At 38.4% G+C, this 17,199-nt stretch overlaps 10 protein-coding genes across 10 annotated transcripts; 3 read left to right on the top strand and 7 right to left on the bottom strand.

Moving 5' to 3' along the window:
* Positions 1–54: 54 nt before the first annotated feature.
* Positions 55–1,998, bottom strand: uba5 (NEDD8 activating enzyme E1-type Uba5; the record flags this gene model as incomplete). Its single annotated transcript, XM_056183396.1, has 10 exons — positions 55–138; positions 193–268; positions 316–514; positions 561–751; positions 791–978; positions 1,018–1,322; positions 1,363–1,552; positions 1,605–1,768; positions 1,813–1,925; positions 1,964–1,998. The coding sequence occupies 10 exons, from the start codon at positions 1,996–1,998 to the stop codon at positions 55–57; spliced, it is 1,545 nt and encodes a 514-aa protein (XP_056039409.1).
* Positions 1,999–2,516: 518 nt separating this feature from the next.
* Positions 2,517–4,193, bottom strand: SOMG_04617 (MatE family transmembrane transporter; the record flags this gene model as incomplete). The annotated part of the gene is made up of 2 exons (XM_056183397.1): positions 2,517–3,456; positions 3,514–4,193. 2 exons carry the CDS (start codon positions 4,191–4,193, stop codon positions 2,517–2,519), a joined length of 1,620 nt encoding a protein of 539 aa, XP_056039410.1.
* A 637-nt stretch (positions 4,194–4,830) lies between these two features.
* On the top strand, positions 4,831–5,528 carry rmp1 (RNase MRP subunit Rmp1/NEPRO; the record flags this gene model as incomplete). The annotated part of the gene is given in 2 exon segments (XM_056183398.1): positions 4,831–4,836; positions 4,854–5,528. The coding sequence occupies 2 exon segments, from the start codon at positions 4,831–4,833 to the stop codon at positions 5,526–5,528; spliced, it is 681 nt and encodes a 226-aa protein (XP_056039405.1).
* A 546-nt stretch (positions 5,529–6,074) lies between these two features.
* imt1 (inositol phosphorylceramide mannosyltransferase activity Imt1) lies at positions 6,075–7,037 on the top strand (the record flags this gene model as incomplete). The annotated part of the gene is made up of 1 exon (XM_056183399.1): positions 6,075–7,037. One exon carries the CDS (start codon positions 6,075–6,077, stop codon positions 7,035–7,037), a length of 963 nt encoding a protein of 320 aa, XP_056039406.1.
* Positions 7,038–7,355: 318 nt separating this feature from the next.
* On the bottom strand, positions 7,356–7,801 carry lsm6 (Lsm2-8 complex subunit Lsm6; the record flags this gene model as incomplete). The annotated part of the gene is made up of 3 exons (XM_056183400.1): positions 7,356–7,387; positions 7,461–7,574; positions 7,717–7,801. The coding sequence occupies 3 exons, from the start codon at positions 7,799–7,801 to the stop codon at positions 7,356–7,358; spliced, it is 231 nt and encodes a 76-aa protein (XP_056039372.1).
* A 356-nt stretch (positions 7,802–8,157) lies between these two features.
* On the top strand, positions 8,158–8,736 carry sec67 (ER protein translocation subcomplex subunit Sec67; the record flags this gene model as incomplete). Its single annotated transcript, XM_056183401.1, has 1 exon — positions 8,158–8,736. The coding sequence occupies one exon, from the start codon at positions 8,158–8,160 to the stop codon at positions 8,734–8,736; it is 579 nt and encodes a 192-aa protein (XP_056039371.1).
* Positions 8,737–9,249: 513 nt separating this feature from the next.
* rpa49 (DNA-directed RNA polymerase I complex subunit Rpa49) lies at positions 9,250–10,533 on the bottom strand (the record flags this gene model as incomplete). Its single annotated transcript, XM_056183402.1, has 1 exon — positions 9,250–10,533. One exon carries the CDS (start codon positions 10,531–10,533, stop codon positions 9,250–9,252), a length of 1,284 nt encoding a protein of 427 aa, XP_056039374.1.
* Positions 10,534–11,457: 924 nt separating this feature from the next.
* On the bottom strand, positions 11,458–12,011 carry rim1 (mitochondrial single-stranded DNA binding protein Rim1; the record flags this gene model as incomplete). The annotated part of the gene is made up of 2 exons (XM_056183403.1): positions 11,458–11,561; positions 11,657–12,011. The coding sequence occupies 2 exons, from the start codon at positions 12,009–12,011 to the stop codon at positions 11,458–11,460; spliced, it is 459 nt and encodes a 152-aa protein (XP_056039373.1).
* Positions 12,012–12,438: 427 nt separating this feature from the next.
* On the bottom strand, positions 12,439–13,266 carry SOMG_04624 (xylose and arabinose reductase; the record flags this gene model as incomplete). Its single annotated transcript, XM_056183404.1, has 1 exon — positions 12,439–13,266. The coding sequence occupies one exon, from the start codon at positions 13,264–13,266 to the stop codon at positions 12,439–12,441; it is 828 nt and encodes a 275-aa protein (XP_056039376.1).
* Positions 13,267–14,307: 1,041 nt separating this feature from the next.
* kap104 (karyopherin/importin beta family nuclear import signal receptor Kap104) lies at positions 14,308–17,142 on the bottom strand (the record flags this gene model as incomplete). The annotated part of the gene is made up of 2 exons (XM_056183405.1): positions 14,308–16,944; positions 17,035–17,142. 2 exons carry the CDS (start codon positions 17,140–17,142, stop codon positions 14,308–14,310), a joined length of 2,745 nt encoding a protein of 914 aa, XP_056039375.1.
* Between the last annotated feature and the right edge of the window lie 57 nt (positions 17,143–17,199).

Here is a 17,199-nt window from a genome sequence, read left to right on the forward strand (position 1 = left end):
CTAGTTTTTATAATATTCATGAGATATAATCTTCTGATTTCCTTTCTTGGGTTTCTAAATATTAAATGTTTCAGTTTTGCTATGAACTCCATTAAAGATGCATGTGTGATTGACCGGTAGATAATGTTTCGTAAGGATCTAAAAGTGTAAGAATTACTTTCAAAACATATACTGAAGATTTAATTTACATACCTTAATTGCCTCTTGTGCAGCAATTCCGCCTACTAGAGAGGAAACTGGATGAACTTCATAACCGGATGCTCGAGATCTACTTCGCAGTTAGTCAACATTCTTTGATCGTATAGGTAAGCGTACAGTTCCTCAATGCATTCCAAAACCTTTTCTTTGTATTCCTGTTTCAATGAATACTTTTCAAATAAATTGTCCAATTCGGAATTGACAATGGGAGATTCCTTTTCTAGTGATGCATGTGGGTGACAACTGAAAAGTTGCTCCGAGATTCGAAACGCAAAATACCAAGGAAGGAGAGAATTTTCTTCAGAAAGAAATGAATCTGTTGAATTGTTGAGCTTTCCGTTAACCACAATACTTAAACATACCTAAATTGTTGGGAGTCTCAAATTCTTCTTGTATGGATCTGTATCGAAGAACCTTAATGTTCAAAACGTTTTTGCAAAACCTTTTTATCACAATATCCGGTATATCATCCACAGGCCTTTTCTGAGACTTTAATGCTCTTTGAACAAATAATTTTAGAGCACCAAAATCTGTAAGATACTTTTCATTGTACCTTCAATTATTAGTCTAAAACTGAAATACTTATACTTACAATTGCTTTATAGTCAAGTAACGCTGAGTATTAGAATGCATGTCAGGAATTGTACCTAACAATGGCAAAGTTCCTCTCTCCTCGTAGAAGCATTTCAAAGAATGACATAGTATCCAAAAATCGGTGGAGCATTCACTAAGATGTTGACTTTTTTCATCCTGGAGTACTTCCATCACGTTCGAAGGTATCTGTTTTCAGTTAGGAGGTCGAATTACACATTGTTTTACCTTATACTCTTGAAGAATTCTCCAATAGCTTGATAATGCTTCTTCGTAATTTTCAGGAGCTTGTCCATGTATGTCCTTTCGAATCATATCTTGCAAAATTCTTCTATCATCCGAATTTTCTGGCTTCCGATGATGCAGCCTCTCAAATTGTAGCATATAATGAATTAAAAGCTCGATATATGTAAGCTCATTCCTTGTTGTTACGTCCATTTGACTAATGTTCAAGGAGCGTACATGATCCATCAAATCAAACCAAGGAGTGCGAATTCGTAAATCTAAAGGTACCTCGGGCTGAGACTGAACGGCTTTTGATATAGTTAGAGAACGAACTGAAAGTACACATACTTGTATATTCTGGGAGAGAGATTCGAATTATGCCTGCGAATCCGATAGAATTGTAGTAGATGAGAGGAATTCCTTTGGACCTTAAGAAAGCTTCAAGTCGAAGCAAAGCCTCACTTTTAAGTTTTGAAGCGAAAACAATTGCAAATCTTGAAAAAAATTCAATATCTTTCTCTATTAACTCTTCTGGTTCCTAAGGTCACCATCAGTACTCTATTCTATCATACGGCAGATTAAATTCTTACCACTTCTAGGTAATTCATTTCCGCTGATGGATTCAACTGCTGTAGTAAGGTACTAGTGCATAAAGCTCGGCTCTGTCCTTCTTGATCGTACTGCACAAAGAAGTTGGATCCATCACGCTTCAGATCTACCAACGATTTGTCAATTACAGTAAATTCACGAATTCCTAGGTAATTCATTAGAAAACCAAAGCATAAAAGAAATACGCACCAGGAAGAATTGTATTTTTTAATGCTTCACAACCCACTGTATTGGCATTTAGCAAGCAAATATGTGATTGCTCAATAGCATATTGCCCTTCTGCTTTCCAAATCCGTACTTGCCTATTATTAGTTTTATTGAAATCGTTTCCTGTTCGTACCTATCGTATTTTTGCATTTTACAAGGATTGTCCATACTTACTGGAATTTTATATTAACTATGATGAGTTCATAGTTAGTGTCGAGGAAGTGTAAATATCCTAAAATTAAATTTAGTACTTACTCTCAACAATTAAATCAATTTTAGATTTATGTATATTTATACATTCTTTTCTATTTTATTTCGCAATGGACAAGAAAAACAAGGATCTATTTCTTATAATTCTCAAATCTATTTGTAGAGTAAAAAATCTTTAAAATGTACATATTAGTCGTAAGTCTATTCAGAATGTGAAGTGCAACGGAAGGAAATGAACTTCATCGCAGCAAATAATATCGAATGTTCCAATGTCTACAGGGACATAGATATTTGTATACGGAAAATGCGGGCCAGGAACTAATTAACGGAGATAAAGCCAATAACAGGTGAAAGGACCTTTAATTAAGAAACGAAGAGAAGGGTGGAAGCTAAAAATTCAAGATACTTCGGGAATACAAAAGAAAATTGGTTATGTGAAGTGTAAGATTATGAATAGTAAATCGGCACAGGAGCATTTATATGTGAGCCATTCTTTGAAGTGCTTCTTGAAGGACTTTGTGCCAATTTATATGCCCAAGAACGGTATACTGACAAGTAATACCAGTTGTGACAGCAACTATCATTCCCAACCAAATACCTTTCAAGCCTAAGTGATACACAATGACAAAGACGAGCGTAACTGGTAAAGCAATACAATAGTTACAAGCGATGCTAATAACACCACCAATACTCTGCTTGCCTATACCACGAAGCAATCCGCCTCCAACAGCATTGAGAGCATCGAAAACGATAAAGAGACACAAAATGGGAAATACTTGCTGTACTATTCCGAGTACTTCTTTATCAGAAGTGAAATAATGCCCCCAATGGTCACGGAAGCAAAATAGAAAAAGACCGTCAGTCACAGAGACTAAAACAGCAAGACAAGTAGCTACTCGACTGCATATACGAGCCAAATTCGGTCTGCCAGAACCAACGAGATGACCAACGCGAGTAGAAGATGCAACGGCAAAAGCAAAAGGAACTTGGAAAGCCAAAGAAGTGGTAGTGAGAAGGACGGATTGTGAGGCTAAAGAAGCTGTTCCCAAATAACCAGCTCCCAAACTAGTCATTTCATAGGCAGCCCATTCCGTTACAATCATCAACATACCATGAAAGGACAGCGTCAACATAGGTCTTAGATTTTGTACCGCACGCTTTGAAAAGTGTGTCCAAGGAATGACAGAAGACGAGAAACGAGCGTAAGTCATTAAACTAATACTTTGAACCCAAAAAGTGATCGCAACGGCGGTAGGAGCACCTAGGAATCCAAAACCCAGTTTTGGATGCCACACCAAAAGATAATTGAGTAGCATGTTTAAAGGGGCAGCAAAGCAAAGGACACAAGTGATGGGTTTAAAAATACCTTGCGATTGAAGATAACGCTTCATAACTTCAAATGATGCATATCCAGGACTAGAAAAGTTAGTAAAAAGGGTTCAAAACCCCCCAATTGACATGAATGTAACTTACGCGGCAAAGATGAAAACTCTCATATATCGGCCACACAGGTGTGCGACCATGGGATCTTGACGAAGAAAAATAAGGATATGCTCCAAGTTCAACCAAATGATAGAAATGGGAATATGTAAAAGAAGAAGGATGAAACAACAACGCTGAAAGTATACGGCCACATTGTACGGTTTATTTGCTCCAAATGCTTGTGTAGCAAGAGTATCTAGAGATGAAATAATTCCTTGGAACATGGAAAAGGCCGTGATGGCAGCAGTCATTGTTGAAAGGGAAGAAGCCGCCAGATATTCTTTTCCTAAATGGCCTAAACTAAAGACGGTGGAAAACTGTTCTGATGACTGAAATAGATAGGCTAATACAGTCGGAGAACCCAATCGTAGTAATTCTGCAAATTCATGCCGAACCGTAGACAACCCATGAGCACAATCATCGACCGCTTGTCCCCAAGGGTGAACATGGTTTTGTTGAATTTGCTGAGGAACTGGAACCATAGAACCATACACAGATGGAATGTTTGGTTCCAGGTAACTTTGATCATCAATAAGTGAATGATCCTCTTCTGTTAATAATCTTCGTTCTTCATCAGAGCAATTGCTACGAGAAGAGAGCACTCGTCTAGGTTCGCTCTCAAGACTAAAAATTTTCGTTAATGCCCACGAAGGGAAGTTTTTCAAGTTCATTTTTTATGATTGAAATTCAATTCTAAAAGGCTCAAAACAGTTAGTTCAGTGGAACCATCTAAAACCTCGAATTTCAACGATGCATGCAAAAGATTCTTTATAAATTGTACCGAAAATCTTTAGTACTTGATATCACAAAAAAGTGACCATACCTCGATTAGATAATTGCTGAAAGATAAGATAGGCAAGCTTCCATTCGCCCAAGATTAGATTTTTATTAGTCGGCAAACATAAACGTTATATATAAAGTTATCTTGCCGAACATTTTCAGTGTAGTAAAAGTTGGAAATGGAACATGAAAAAGAACGGTTTGTTTAGGAATACAAGGAATGAAAAGAAAAGTTATTCCTTAAAAAATGAATTAACTTTCATTTGTTGTATGTATGTTGTATTCCAAACGATTCGTCGCTTCGCAGATTGTCTAGGTTGCCCATGCTTTGCGGAAACGAGTTCTTTTGTTCATTCGAGAGTGCAGGCATTATTTGTAGCATATAATGTCTCTAAAAGGTTTTGTATAGCTTCTCAAACTCTGTCATTTCCTCCATAATGTCACAGAAACATGCAGCAGAACATATATTATACTAAAGATTAACGAGTTTTCCGTTAGTTCACCGTATGCCGAGATGGTTAATTGAATATGAACGTACGCGTCTTGTTTAGACATTCCCAACTATGGATGTTTTGCAGCCAGATGCTGTAGTGCTACAGAAAATCGTTTACAGAAATAAAAACCAACATCGTCTCACGATTTGGTGGAGGCATGTAATCATGCTTCACCGTAGGTTAAGGCAATGGCTCTCTGGAAAGGAATCTGTGAAATCGTTGCTTTTGCAACAATGCCCAAAATCTTACGCTCTTTTTACCAATTTAATTGCACATGGCCAATATCCAGGACTTGGGTGCCTTCTGCTTGGCATTTTATCTCGCGTTTGGTATGTTTTGGGAGGAATCGAATATGAAGCTAGCTTGTCACCCCCATCATCTCCGGCTCTTTTACCAAATCCTCCTCTCTTACAAGAGCAAATTTTCAAAGCGAACAATAAAGAAAAGGATCTATCGGACCTTGGAACTGTCATTTCTCGTGAAGAACTTTCTTCCTCTGCTCCTCCATCGTCACTTTCTCGTGAAGTCAGCCTTGCTAACTCTCCATCTGCTGAAGTGAATTCCATTCCACTACCGCAAACACCGTCTGCGCAAGCGCAACCCTCTGGAGGTGGTATTTCAGCATCCGATAAACCCTCGTTACGGTCTTCCGATTCAACTTGTTCAGCACCCAAAAAGAAGAAGAAGAAATCTAAAAAGAAAAAAGATGAAATTGACGATATTTTTGGTTAAACTCGTTGTCTTGCCATTTCTTTTTGTTTAGTCTTTTTCGTCTTACCTCACTCACAAACCATCATCATAACCACTTATATGGTTACTTCCAACGAAGGTGGTATAGAACAACGCCTTTCTATTTGTAAACCGCAAAGAAAACCATTGCCCATCAAAAGTTAAGGTTGCTTTGTTTAAAAGGCTTGTATTTGATATATTATTTAATTGTCTAAAAGATAGCGATTTTTTATTCTGAAAACCAAATAGAGGCGTCTATTCTTTTGGTTCCTTTTGAGCGTTATTAACATTCTCGTTCTCATCTTCCGATTGTTTTATAATCTTTCTTTAGAAAAATTGTTTCCTTTTTCATTTTTTTGTTCAATTGATGCTGTAGTCTTGATTTTCAAATCGCATTTTCTACTCTTCCTTAGTCCCTTCATTTCAACTTTTGCAAACGTCGGGTTCACTTTATTTTTTTTCAAAAAACATCTTGTTTCTTATTTCTTTAAGTTTATTGCGTCTCCATTCGTTTTCTCGCTCCTAATTTTCTGTTCAAAATCATCAACCATGGTACGTCGAACTCGCAAGCTGTTAACGGTGGCCGTTTCTTTGCTTGTATTTATATTTATTCTTTTAAAGCTTCTTCTATATTCTCAAAAATACTTGTACCTTCTACCGACAAAGCAGGCCAGTACTTTGTATTTGAATCAGCAAGAAATTGAAGCAAGTTCGAAGTCTTCCACGGCCTCCCAAACGACAGCGATTCCTAAAATAATTCACCAAATTTGGAAAGATGAAAATATTCCTGAAAAGTGGTCAGGTTCTGTAAATTCATGCCGAGCCCAACATCCAGAGGAGGATGGGTGGACAATAAACCTTTGGACTGACGAAAAGGCCTTGTCTTTTATGGAAACGCATTATTCATGGTTTATGCCTATTTATAATAGTTACCCTTATGATATTCAACGATTTGATGCTGTTCGCTACTTCATCATATATCATTATGGAGGTGTGTACATTGATTTAGATGTAGGTTGTCAAAAACCTATGGATCCTTTACTTGATCAAGCAACCTTTTTGCTTCCTGTGACTGAACCGATTGGGTATAGCAATGACTGGTTTGCTGCTACTCCAAGACATGCGTTTCTTTACAAAGTGATTACTTCTTTGTCCAAATTTAACCATCAGTATTTTACGAAATACCCAACCGTATTGCTAAGTACGGGCCCTTTGTTCATTTCCATTGCACTCTGCCAGTACTTGTCAGAGCCACATAACACGGTGCGAAGTCTTCCTCCACCTATGTATGCAAATGGTCCGATTTCTTTTTTCTCCCATGTTTATGGTAGTAGTTGGCATGGATCCGATGCCAGTGCATTTTTTTGGATGCAGAACCATATATTTTATGTTATTATGCTCGTTACCGTATGTATTTTATTGTTGCTTTTTGTACTCGTCAAAGTCTTCACTGTTCGCCGAAGGAATAGAAACCAGCGCCGACGAGTAATGCAACAAGAACTTAATCCTTAGTTTTTGATTTTGATGAACTGCGTATATTTTACAAGTAATGACTCAAAAAGAGAAATTTAAAAATGAATATAAATTATGGAGCGTGAGAGAGTATTGTACAATGGATGACAAGTTATAATCTTCACAATTGACTTTAAGTCTACTGCAACATCCCGTTGCATGGAATTCCCGAACATCACCCAGTGAAAGCCTTTTCTAATTTTGCACTCTGAACAATCGATGAGGGAGGCTATAGTTGTCTTAACATATTGGGTTTGTTTCTCTTTTTTTACTTATTCTTATTGAAGAGAAGACTAAAAAGAAACAAAAGAAACAAAATTATTGCTTATTTAATGCTGATACATACAAAACTGCAAACACAGGTTAGAGCACTCTTTCGTGTCTTGAACACGCCGAAAGATCATTCCATCAGTCAAGACTTACCATTGTTACCACGAATAAAAGCGTCACCATATTCGTTTGTTTTTTTACCATTAACAAATTCTTCTGTCTGTTCCAAGGCAAGATTCATATACCCGTCAAGGCAACTCAAGATTCCTATATACAAACGCAACATTAGCGTACGAGATTCCAACAAAACCAATCGTAATTCATGGATAAAGCAGTAAATATGATTCAAAGTACATCGTCCGTAGCTTTCCATGACAGATGCTCCACATCCAACATTTCCTTTACATACCACGATAATCCACACCAGAGCTTAAACGGATGATGACAGGTTTTCCAATAACCTTGTTTAAAAAATCATTTGGTGAAGAGTCCATTATTTCCCAACTTTTGCTTTTCCAAGTTGTTATAGCACCTTTCGTTAGTTGAGACAGGCACTTAGACATGCTATGGGTATTCCCTACAGAAAATAGAATACCTCTTTACGATTATATTACCAGAGCAATAACGTAAGACCTTATGGATCGATATAGAGAAGACCACATTTGAGCGAAGGTGCAAAATAGGTTTACTGCGATACGCAATACTAAATTGTGAAAGTTGAGAATGCGAATGCGACGATGCTCTCACTGTATCCAAAGCCTGTAAATTTAGCCTTGAAAAAGAAAGAAAAAGAAAACGTGTATTGCTTTGTTTATATTGACATAAAAGTTTATAAAAAGTTGCGTTGAAAATGGCTGTAAGGACCGAACAATTGGAAGCACCCCAAGTAAAGTTGGACAATTTGACAGAAGAAGAGCAGTTGGTTCAGGAAAAACTGAATAAATATGCAAAATCGATAGCTACGTTTAGATATCCGTTTGCAATTCCACCTCCGTTTCCCCCAGCAAAGCCAAATTTGGCTCTTTCTACCCAAGTGAATAAAATGAAGCAGACAGCCAACGAAGCCTTCAAGCGGAAAAAGTACGAGGAAGCCAAAAAATTATACAGTCTTGCTTTACATTTAGCACTCAATCGTTGTTCTTGGGAACCCGCCTTGCTGACTCGCGAAGAAGTAAGCACTATGCTCTGTAATCGTGCAGCCGCTGAATTGTCGCTTTCACAGTTCCCAGAGGCGTTGGCGGATGCAAATGCTGCTTTAAAGATTCGTAATACCTATGGTAAATGTTTTTATCGAAAAGCAAAAGCCTTGGAGGCGATGCATCGTATGGATGAAGCCAAACAAGTCGTTCGAGACGGTTTAATTTTGGCTGAGCCTATTACTCGAAATGAGCTCGTTTCTTTGTGGGCTACCTATACGAAAGAAAATTAATGTCCTTCCCTATGCATCCTGTAACCCCTTTTTTTACCTTCTCTTCCCTTCCCTTTCATTCCTTTTTCATGGTTCTTTTGTTAATCTTCCAGTGACGGTTTTCTACTATTAGTATTACTCTTAGTTCTCTTCACCTCTTTCTTTTATTATACATAATAAAAAGGTCGTCAATGGCGTTCTTTCTTTATGCAGTAATCTCGTACATTACGGAGTTATCGAATTTGCACCTGTTCTTTTAAAAGATAAAATTTATTAAACAATTATATAAAAACAATAATTTGAATTTTTCCTTCCCGTTGTCCGATCAATGTACATATTTATATTTATTTTTTTATCCATTAAGACCATGTATAAACCAATCTTTCATTTCATCACTCGCAGTTAATCAAACAACGCAAGGTTCCTAAACCCACATCATGAGTAATCTGTTAAAGCTATCCACTTTTGATGCACTCTAAAAAAGTGTAGCAAGCTTTGCTTTCAAATTTCAGATTCCCAAAGCTTGACAGTAGATTAATTCCTAGCACGACCACGGCGGGGTTTAGGAAATTCGAGAGGAACCTTCAAAACTGCCCGCTTGTGGTTCTTTGCTTCTGTTTTATTCAAACCAAGAGCCATACGTTGAGTCTCTGAATAAGACATGATGCGGCATCCCACAGTCTTAAAAAGCTCGTTTGCTTTCATTACCTTGATGTTTAGGTCATTAGCCAATGTGAGAATGTCTGTGGAGTAATTGTCGACGATAAGATACAAGACAATGATATAGCACATGATACGATCAACTTGACGCATAGAAACTTGAGCCGAACCGGTTGCTGTCGTTTGTGTGAAACGTTTGAAGAGGCCATCCATCAAAATTTCAGGAGGATCAGCAAGCTTTCTGCGTAAAGTGTCACGATCCGTAACAGCGCGACGAGAAAACAAGAATGCCTCCAACAATGAAATGTAATAGAGGAGTTTGGCACGCTTGTGATCAACTTCCTCAATCGATAATAATCGAGAGAAGCGTTCATTCACAAAGACAGAATGACGGTAAGGTAGCATCTTGGACCATCCCTTGTCCTCAGCAGAATCCAAAAATGGCTTGATATAAATAGCAGACATTTCTTCTTTTGGAATGATGTCCTCCAATTTATAGGCGTCTTCAACAGTTTCCGCATCCATATGAACAGGAGGAGTGGGTCGATCTTGTGCTTGATAAGCATTAAGCTCCTCTTGTGAAGGTAGAGCTTCCGTTGCCTTTTGAACATTACTAACAAGTTGGTCCTTGACATCGCCTAGAGCGTCAGCCTTAACCCGATTAGCAGACTCCTCCATAATTGCCTTTTGGTTCTTCTTGGTACCAAAGGCTAAGCCAAGGTTGGCACGTTGTTCCATTATCGTGCCAGCAACGACACCACGTTGCTTTTTCATGTGTTCATCCTTTTCTCTCATAGCAAGAACTTGTCGCTCAAACGTGTTAAGGTAGCGAGTAGGGACCAACTTCTTAACACGACCATGCTTGTCAGCAATGGCCAAGCAGTAATTGGACTCTACATTGTTTGTAGGCTTGTTTTTCGCTTCAAATTGAACACGCTCGGTTCTTCCAACAAGTGAAATGTCACTCGTTTTCTTTTCGTCTGTGTGAACGGGCTGAAACCGAGTTTCTTCAGGAGGGTAAGAACCAGAGATTGTCGTAACAAACGGGGGCAAGGAAGATTCTTTCAGCGAGAGAACCTGAATGCTCTTCTTCGACTCCTTATGCGACTCTCCAGATTTGCGTTTTTTACCCTTCAGCTCGCCTCCTGAAACCGCCATGTTGTTAGCTATCGTAAAATTCCATTTTGCTAATTTCGCCTGATGCAGAATACAGTCACGAAGGAGTAACAGAGTAACAAAGTTGTCTTGTGACAGAGGGTGAACGCAACACGCAAATCTGCAACGAAAGGGTAAATCTTTCGTTATATGGATGAAACAGTCAAAGATGAAAAATAGTCTTATAAACAAAAAAGAGTCCTTTAATACAATATGTAAACAACAAAAGTTTTAACAAAGAAAACTACTTTATCTACTTTAAAACAACAATATTATTTACGAAGTTGGAAGTACGAATTTTCAGATTGGAAGATTCGACTGATCTGGCTTAATAAATCGAGTCGTCGTTTATTTAGCTACTCAAGTCACTGGACTCTGAAAATACTTATAGAAGACATTAAATAGAGTCCAATCTCTACATATATAACTCTTTCAACCTATAAACTCATACACTCGGCCATAGAAAAATCCAGCTGTGACAGAAACATAGTCAGTAAATGTAAAACAATATGAAGGGGAAGGAAGGGCCAGAGTTAAAGAGGAAGGGCTTCTACAAGCATTTCCAGATATTCTTTGTTAAAAAAGACAGCCTCAATTCTGTTAAGAAGCTTCTCACTAGAGTCTTTGTACAAGTCTCGAATGAAGACTCCAACAAGAAATCATGTGAAGAAACTTGGAATGTGAAATATCTCGTCAGATAACCATAGTTGAAAAATTAAACAAAACGAAAGCATTAGAAAGCAAAGGAAAAAGACATACAAGGAACTCTGTATACTAGAAATGACAAATAAAAGCAGGAGTAAGTATACAGGTAGAGAAAGAAGAATGATCTTGAGAGCATAATACTCAAACGATATTAGCATAAACGGTAGATAAGCCGAAATAGTGTACAAATTTTAAAGACTATCTAGGTATATCTAGAACACTTTAAAAGCTGTTGGGGAGGGGTCCAGTCTCAAATGGAGTGGCTCTTTCAGCAGGCTCTTCTTCAGCAACAGCGGTGCGAGCACGCTTTAAGACTTGAATGTTGACTATAACTTTGTTAGTAAAAAATTGTTCTCAGTGGAAAGATCAGGAAAACTGTCATTCTTTTTCAGAAGGAACATAGGAGCAAGGAATGACTTACGGTGTTGAAGACTTAAGGATAAAGGAGAGGGGCCTGCAGATTCAGTGGAAGGAGAATTGCGATAAACGGCGTTAGTCTCTACAAAGACTTGGTTTCCCTTTTTGAGGACAGTTTCCATACGGTCAAATTCGCGGTCGTCAAAAGAGAACACTGTACGAAACGTAGCAGGCACATCCTTTCCGTTATTGGACGCGACTGTATATTTCATATAGGGATTACCACGTTGTGACTGTAAACGTTCAGCATCACGTACTAGATTTCCAGTAAACGTCAAACGCTGGATATCTCGGAGACGAGCTGGAGAAAAGGAGAATGAGCGTTTAAAGCAAATTTGGCGAAGAGAAGGAGTAAACATAGCACAAATAAGTACAGTTCAAATATGATTTTCAAGTATTACAAGATTTCTACGGTGCTGTGTAGTGTATGCAAGCAAGGTAGTGAATGGTAGTATGAACTAAGACAAGAATCATCAACAATTGCTAGCAAAGAAGATACAGGAATACATCTGAATTATAGTACTTTGCATTTAAAAAAGGTACATTCAAAAATAAAACGAATGATATATACACATACTGGGTTGTAAGCACGGATGATTTTTTTAAGGCTTGAAACCTTTAATATATTCGTAGTTTACAGTTCTAATTACAGTCTGTTTTATAAAAAGGTCTTGTAAATCATAATAAATTTCATTAAAGCGTCTCGGCATCACAAATCTATAAGGTTGTTGTTTGTAAGCATGTTTACTTTTCTCTCCGAGGGCAAAGAAGCAAGAGAGAATCCATTTAAAGAGGAGAAACGCATGGATTCCAATCGGAATGATAATCCTCATCCAAATTGTACAAGGTATGCATTTCGTCCTTGGAAAGCTCAAAATCAAACACTTCACCATTGCCCTTAATTCGAGCCGGAGTAGAACTCTTTGGAAGAACGATGTAACCACGTTGGAGAAGGAAGCGAATCATAATTTGTGCTTCGGTCTTATTGTATTTATTGGCAATGCCAATCAATTGCTTGTTTCCAAACTTTTCACCGTGGGCTAAGGGAGCATAGGCAGCCAAAGCAATACCCTTTGTCTGGCAGTATTCTACCACCTTGCTTTGAGAGCAGAATGGGTGAAGCTCAATTTGGTTGACGCAGGGAACAATCTTGGGATGATGATCCAACAATTGTTGAATGTGATGAGGGCCAAAGTTGGATACACCAATTGCACGAATCTTGCCAGCTTCAACAGCTTCTTCCAAAGCCTTCCAAGAGCCAAGACGGTCTCCATATGGGGAATGGAGCAAGAACAAATCAATGTATCCTAAACCGCAAGCCTTCACACTGCTGTCAATGCTCTTGAGGGTAGCACTGTATCCAGCCAAGTTGTTTAGTTTGCTGGTATACCATACCTCTTCACGCTTGATGCCAGTGTCCTTCATGAATTGAAGGATGGCTCTACCACAATCTCCTTCATTGAAGTACATTTGGGCAGAGTCGACATGACGATAGCCAGCTTGTAAAGCAGCATACACAGAGTCAAAGCATTTGCTACGGTTGATCATATAAGAGCCATAAGCGAATTGAGGGCACTTGAGGCCGTTATTCAGCTTCAAAAAGGGTCCTAACATTGCAAATGAAATGTTTTCTGTTTCGTACAAAAAAAGTGTACCGAAGTTTCTTTCAATTAAATATTCTTTTGAACAAAATCAAGCCAAGTTGAAATGTTCCAAAACGTCTATATATATTTCTTCCTTGTTGAAGTTTCCTGATTCCTTGCAGCGATTGCCCTCTATTTATATCTGCTCAGAATCGTTAACGAGTTTACATCAAAAATCAGCGATAAAGGTGATTATGAAATCTGGTTTTTTACGTACGAACCTCTCGGAAGGAATGATGTTTTTCTTTCTCGTTAATCAAATCTTTCATGAAATTTCGATCCTATGTAATGAGCGATTCATTATTATATTAGCCAATCTTATTACCGGCCAGTAAATCGTATTATCTTGAAACGTAATGAAATACTAGTGAAATAAATAAAAAAGCATATTGAGAAGGTTTGAGAAAGTTTAGTATCGTTTTCTTCTTTTTGAGTTTGTCGAACTGCTATGGATAAAAAAATGAACTTATTTCGTTTTGCAACATGCTTCATCTTGTACAGCATTGTTGGATGTCTACATAACAGAAAGATGATGATATTACAGATGGAACTGCAAGTATCTCGGTTTCTTCTATACTTTGGTTTGCTTCATTGATTGCTGTTAGTAAAGTCTTCATGCTTGATAACTCGTGGCTAAAACAAAACATGCGTACGACTTACAGTAATTAACAGCATTATAGAAAACAGTATAGCAGCAAAAGTTATTATCTCGTATACAAGAATGCTCATCTATTTAATAAAAACCTTCGTCGTTGAAAACAAAACGTAAACAAAAAAAAGGTTTTATATTTTTATTCTCTACCTACTGTCCTATATAGTAAATAAGAATTAGAAGAGGTCTCTTCTCAGGGTATCAATTACCATAGCGGGTCCTCTTTTTTCACATAGAACGCATTGACTATGCAGAAAAAATTCAAACATACCGTATCCTATCATTAAATAATGAATTATTACTTATTCCCAAATATTCATGTTTACTCGACCATTCAGCAACATATATGCACGCCTTTTTCTATACCCCGTAACGTAATTGAATTTGTGCCATCATATCCGGTGAAGCTTGCCATGCTGCTTTTCCATTAAACATTTCAATGGATCCCTGCAAAATCTTTTGGAACATATCTTGCAATTCCATCGAAGGCTTTTCATATTCAGCAACACATGCAACAAACAAGGGAAGAAGATATGATAAGGACTGAGGGTTGCATGCCAAGATATTGCAGAATCCTCTGAAGGCAGAATCTTTTTCTTCATTTTCACCAATGGTCTTGATAATTTCAAACCATGGTTGGTAAAAGAGCTCTAAATGAGGAGCAACTAATTCGGGATTAAACATGCCTAATCTGCCTATGGTTATGGCAACATTCTCCAGTACTGTACTGTTCGCTTTTCCGGACTGTATAATACAAATAAGGCGCTCCAATAAGGGTTTTACCCATGGTTGCATATCCTTACCCATTTGTAACGCCATTTCTCCTGCAGACCAGATAGCATTGTTAGAAGCACTAACGTGCAACAAAGGCATTTGCATGTGTGGTAGCATGTCTAGTAACAGTGCGTCACAATAAGGACGAACTTGATCAAAACAAAACATACACATATCACCTAGCAAAGCATATGCCGATTGACGGACTTCCGCAACTTCGTCTTTAGCACAAACACCAATAATTTGTCCCATTGGGGGGTCGGCTTGTGCTATTAAGGGTGCAATTTGACTTCCGAGTGCTTGAATAATACCACTGATTAAATCCAAAGTAGTGACCAAGAAATCCCGATCGGGAACGTCAATCGAAGGATCACTTTGGGAAGCGTCAATCATATACAGCGTATTATGGAGCATCCGGAAAGTGCGAGCATATGTTTCTGCTGCAAAAGGAGCAAATCCCTCTTTAAGAGCCACGGCAACCGATGAAAGGCATTCTAGTAATGGGAAAATATTTGGGTCATCATCACTAATAGTGGACCATTTTTGAAGCAATGGTGGCATCAAAAGTTCAACATAACTCTTTTCATTAAGTACTGGACCAACGTAATCCGCAAGTGTTTGGACAGCATCATATAAAATAAGTAAGTTTTTCCTTTGGTATTTTTGGAAGGCAAAAGCAAAGTTGGTTAAAATAGGAGCCAGGAAAGGCACCAAAGCAGGCCCGGCTTGCTCTTCCAGGATGGCAAAAGCAGAGCAACCAGCTTCTTGTACCTTTTTGTTGTTATCAACCACCATTCTAAGTAACTTTTCTATAAGGGGAATGAAATACTTTTGACGATCTACCTCAGAATCCAAGCAAGTTGCCCAGCTTGAATAACGGCCAAGCGTCCAACACGTAATCGTACGGACCAGAGGCTTATTACTATCCAAAAGCGAAAGCAAGTAAGGATAAAGCTCCGGCAAATATTGAATCATTCCATCCATGCAACCTTCTGCAATAGCACCCAGGGCCAATACACCAGCCTCTTGAACTTTCCAGTCAGAGCTCATCAAACTTTCCTTCAAATGAGGGAGAATAACCTCAAGCAACTTTTGGTTCCAAGAAGCAGATAAAGCATCAAGGGCTGCAGCTGAGCATTTCCTCAAATTCCAATCCATGAAGGCATCGGCGTCTTCATCCTCGTCATCAAACTCGTCGTCGTCTTCATCTTCCTCATCAAATTCATCAAGTTCATCATTCGCACCTCCTTGACGGCCAGCAGGACCCTCCGTATCCATGGTTACACGAGACTTACCCTTAGCATGTTGAGGACGAATATCTTCAAGTCGATCTTCGACATTGTAATCATCGACATCATTTCCAAGGAGTAAAAGGTCCATATCAGAGTAAACCATACCACGAAGAAGCATTGGGATAATCTTATCAAGATAGGGACCCAAAGAAGAGCAAAGATCAGGTTGTTCAGAAATAGCCAACCAAAATTCGCAGGCCTCCAGAGCAACAGTCTGGTCCATATCTTGAGTCGAGTAAAGCATATATTCCACGATACTACCCAAGGAGGGGGCGATCTTGTCAGGACGAACATCAAGCAAGTAGACAAGAGCTTGACAAACGTTTTTACGAACATTCGGAGAAGTATCGGTGGCCAAGCTGTAACAGGTTTCGAGGAAGTTATCAATGTGGGCATACAAAGACTGACTTTGAATTAAAAGGAACTGATTGAGGCAAAACAAAGCATCAGTACGAATTTTTGGATTTTCATTACGAGCCAATTCAACAAAACGAGGAATCATAAAGTCGAGAGGACGTGTTCCATCAAAGTCTCTATCTAATTCTCGAGCTGAATCTTCGCAAATTTTCGTAAGTGCACTGAAAGCACCTTCTTGAGTGGTACTGGGTGTTGTACCAGAAAGCATGTCCATCAATTGTGGGAGAACTTCGGGCCATGTACTAACCCCCCATCTACTAATCAGCGTAGTTATAACATTGCCAGATATACCGCGAATCAAAGGTTGAGAATCACATAAACCGCGTACAACTGTCGATTTTGTATAATTAAGACTTTGCAATCCGTGTGCAAGTTCAATGTTTGAAACACGCAAGTTATTTTTTAATAGTAAACCAGCAGCAGAACGAATTGGCACGCTCAGTTCGGCACCATTAATTAAAATACAGGCGAGATAATTATTTACATCAGCAATATCCTTCGTTTTTTCAAGTAACTATCAAATATTGTTAGATTCTATTAAAACCAACATAAAGGATTGTAAGAAGCGAAGCCTCTGGACTTTTTATGATTTCTAAAGACATACACTTAAAGCAGCTATTCGAGTTTGTGAATCTTCAGAAAGTGAATTTTTTATCACTTCTGAAAGTTCCAACAGGACTTGTTCCTGAAGAACCCAAGGATTGTCCCCCATCTTTTCTTGTCCAGCGTTCTAGTTGTTGGTAGAAGTTTGCTTCTGGAGGGTGGATGA

Source organism: Schizosaccharomyces osmophilus, chromosome 3 (assembly GCF_027921745.1).
Source record: "Schizosaccharomyces osmophilus chromosome 3, complete sequence".
NCBI lineage: Eukaryota > Fungi > Ascomycota > Schizosaccharomycetes > Schizosaccharomycetales > Schizosaccharomycetaceae > Schizosaccharomyces > Schizosaccharomyces osmophilus.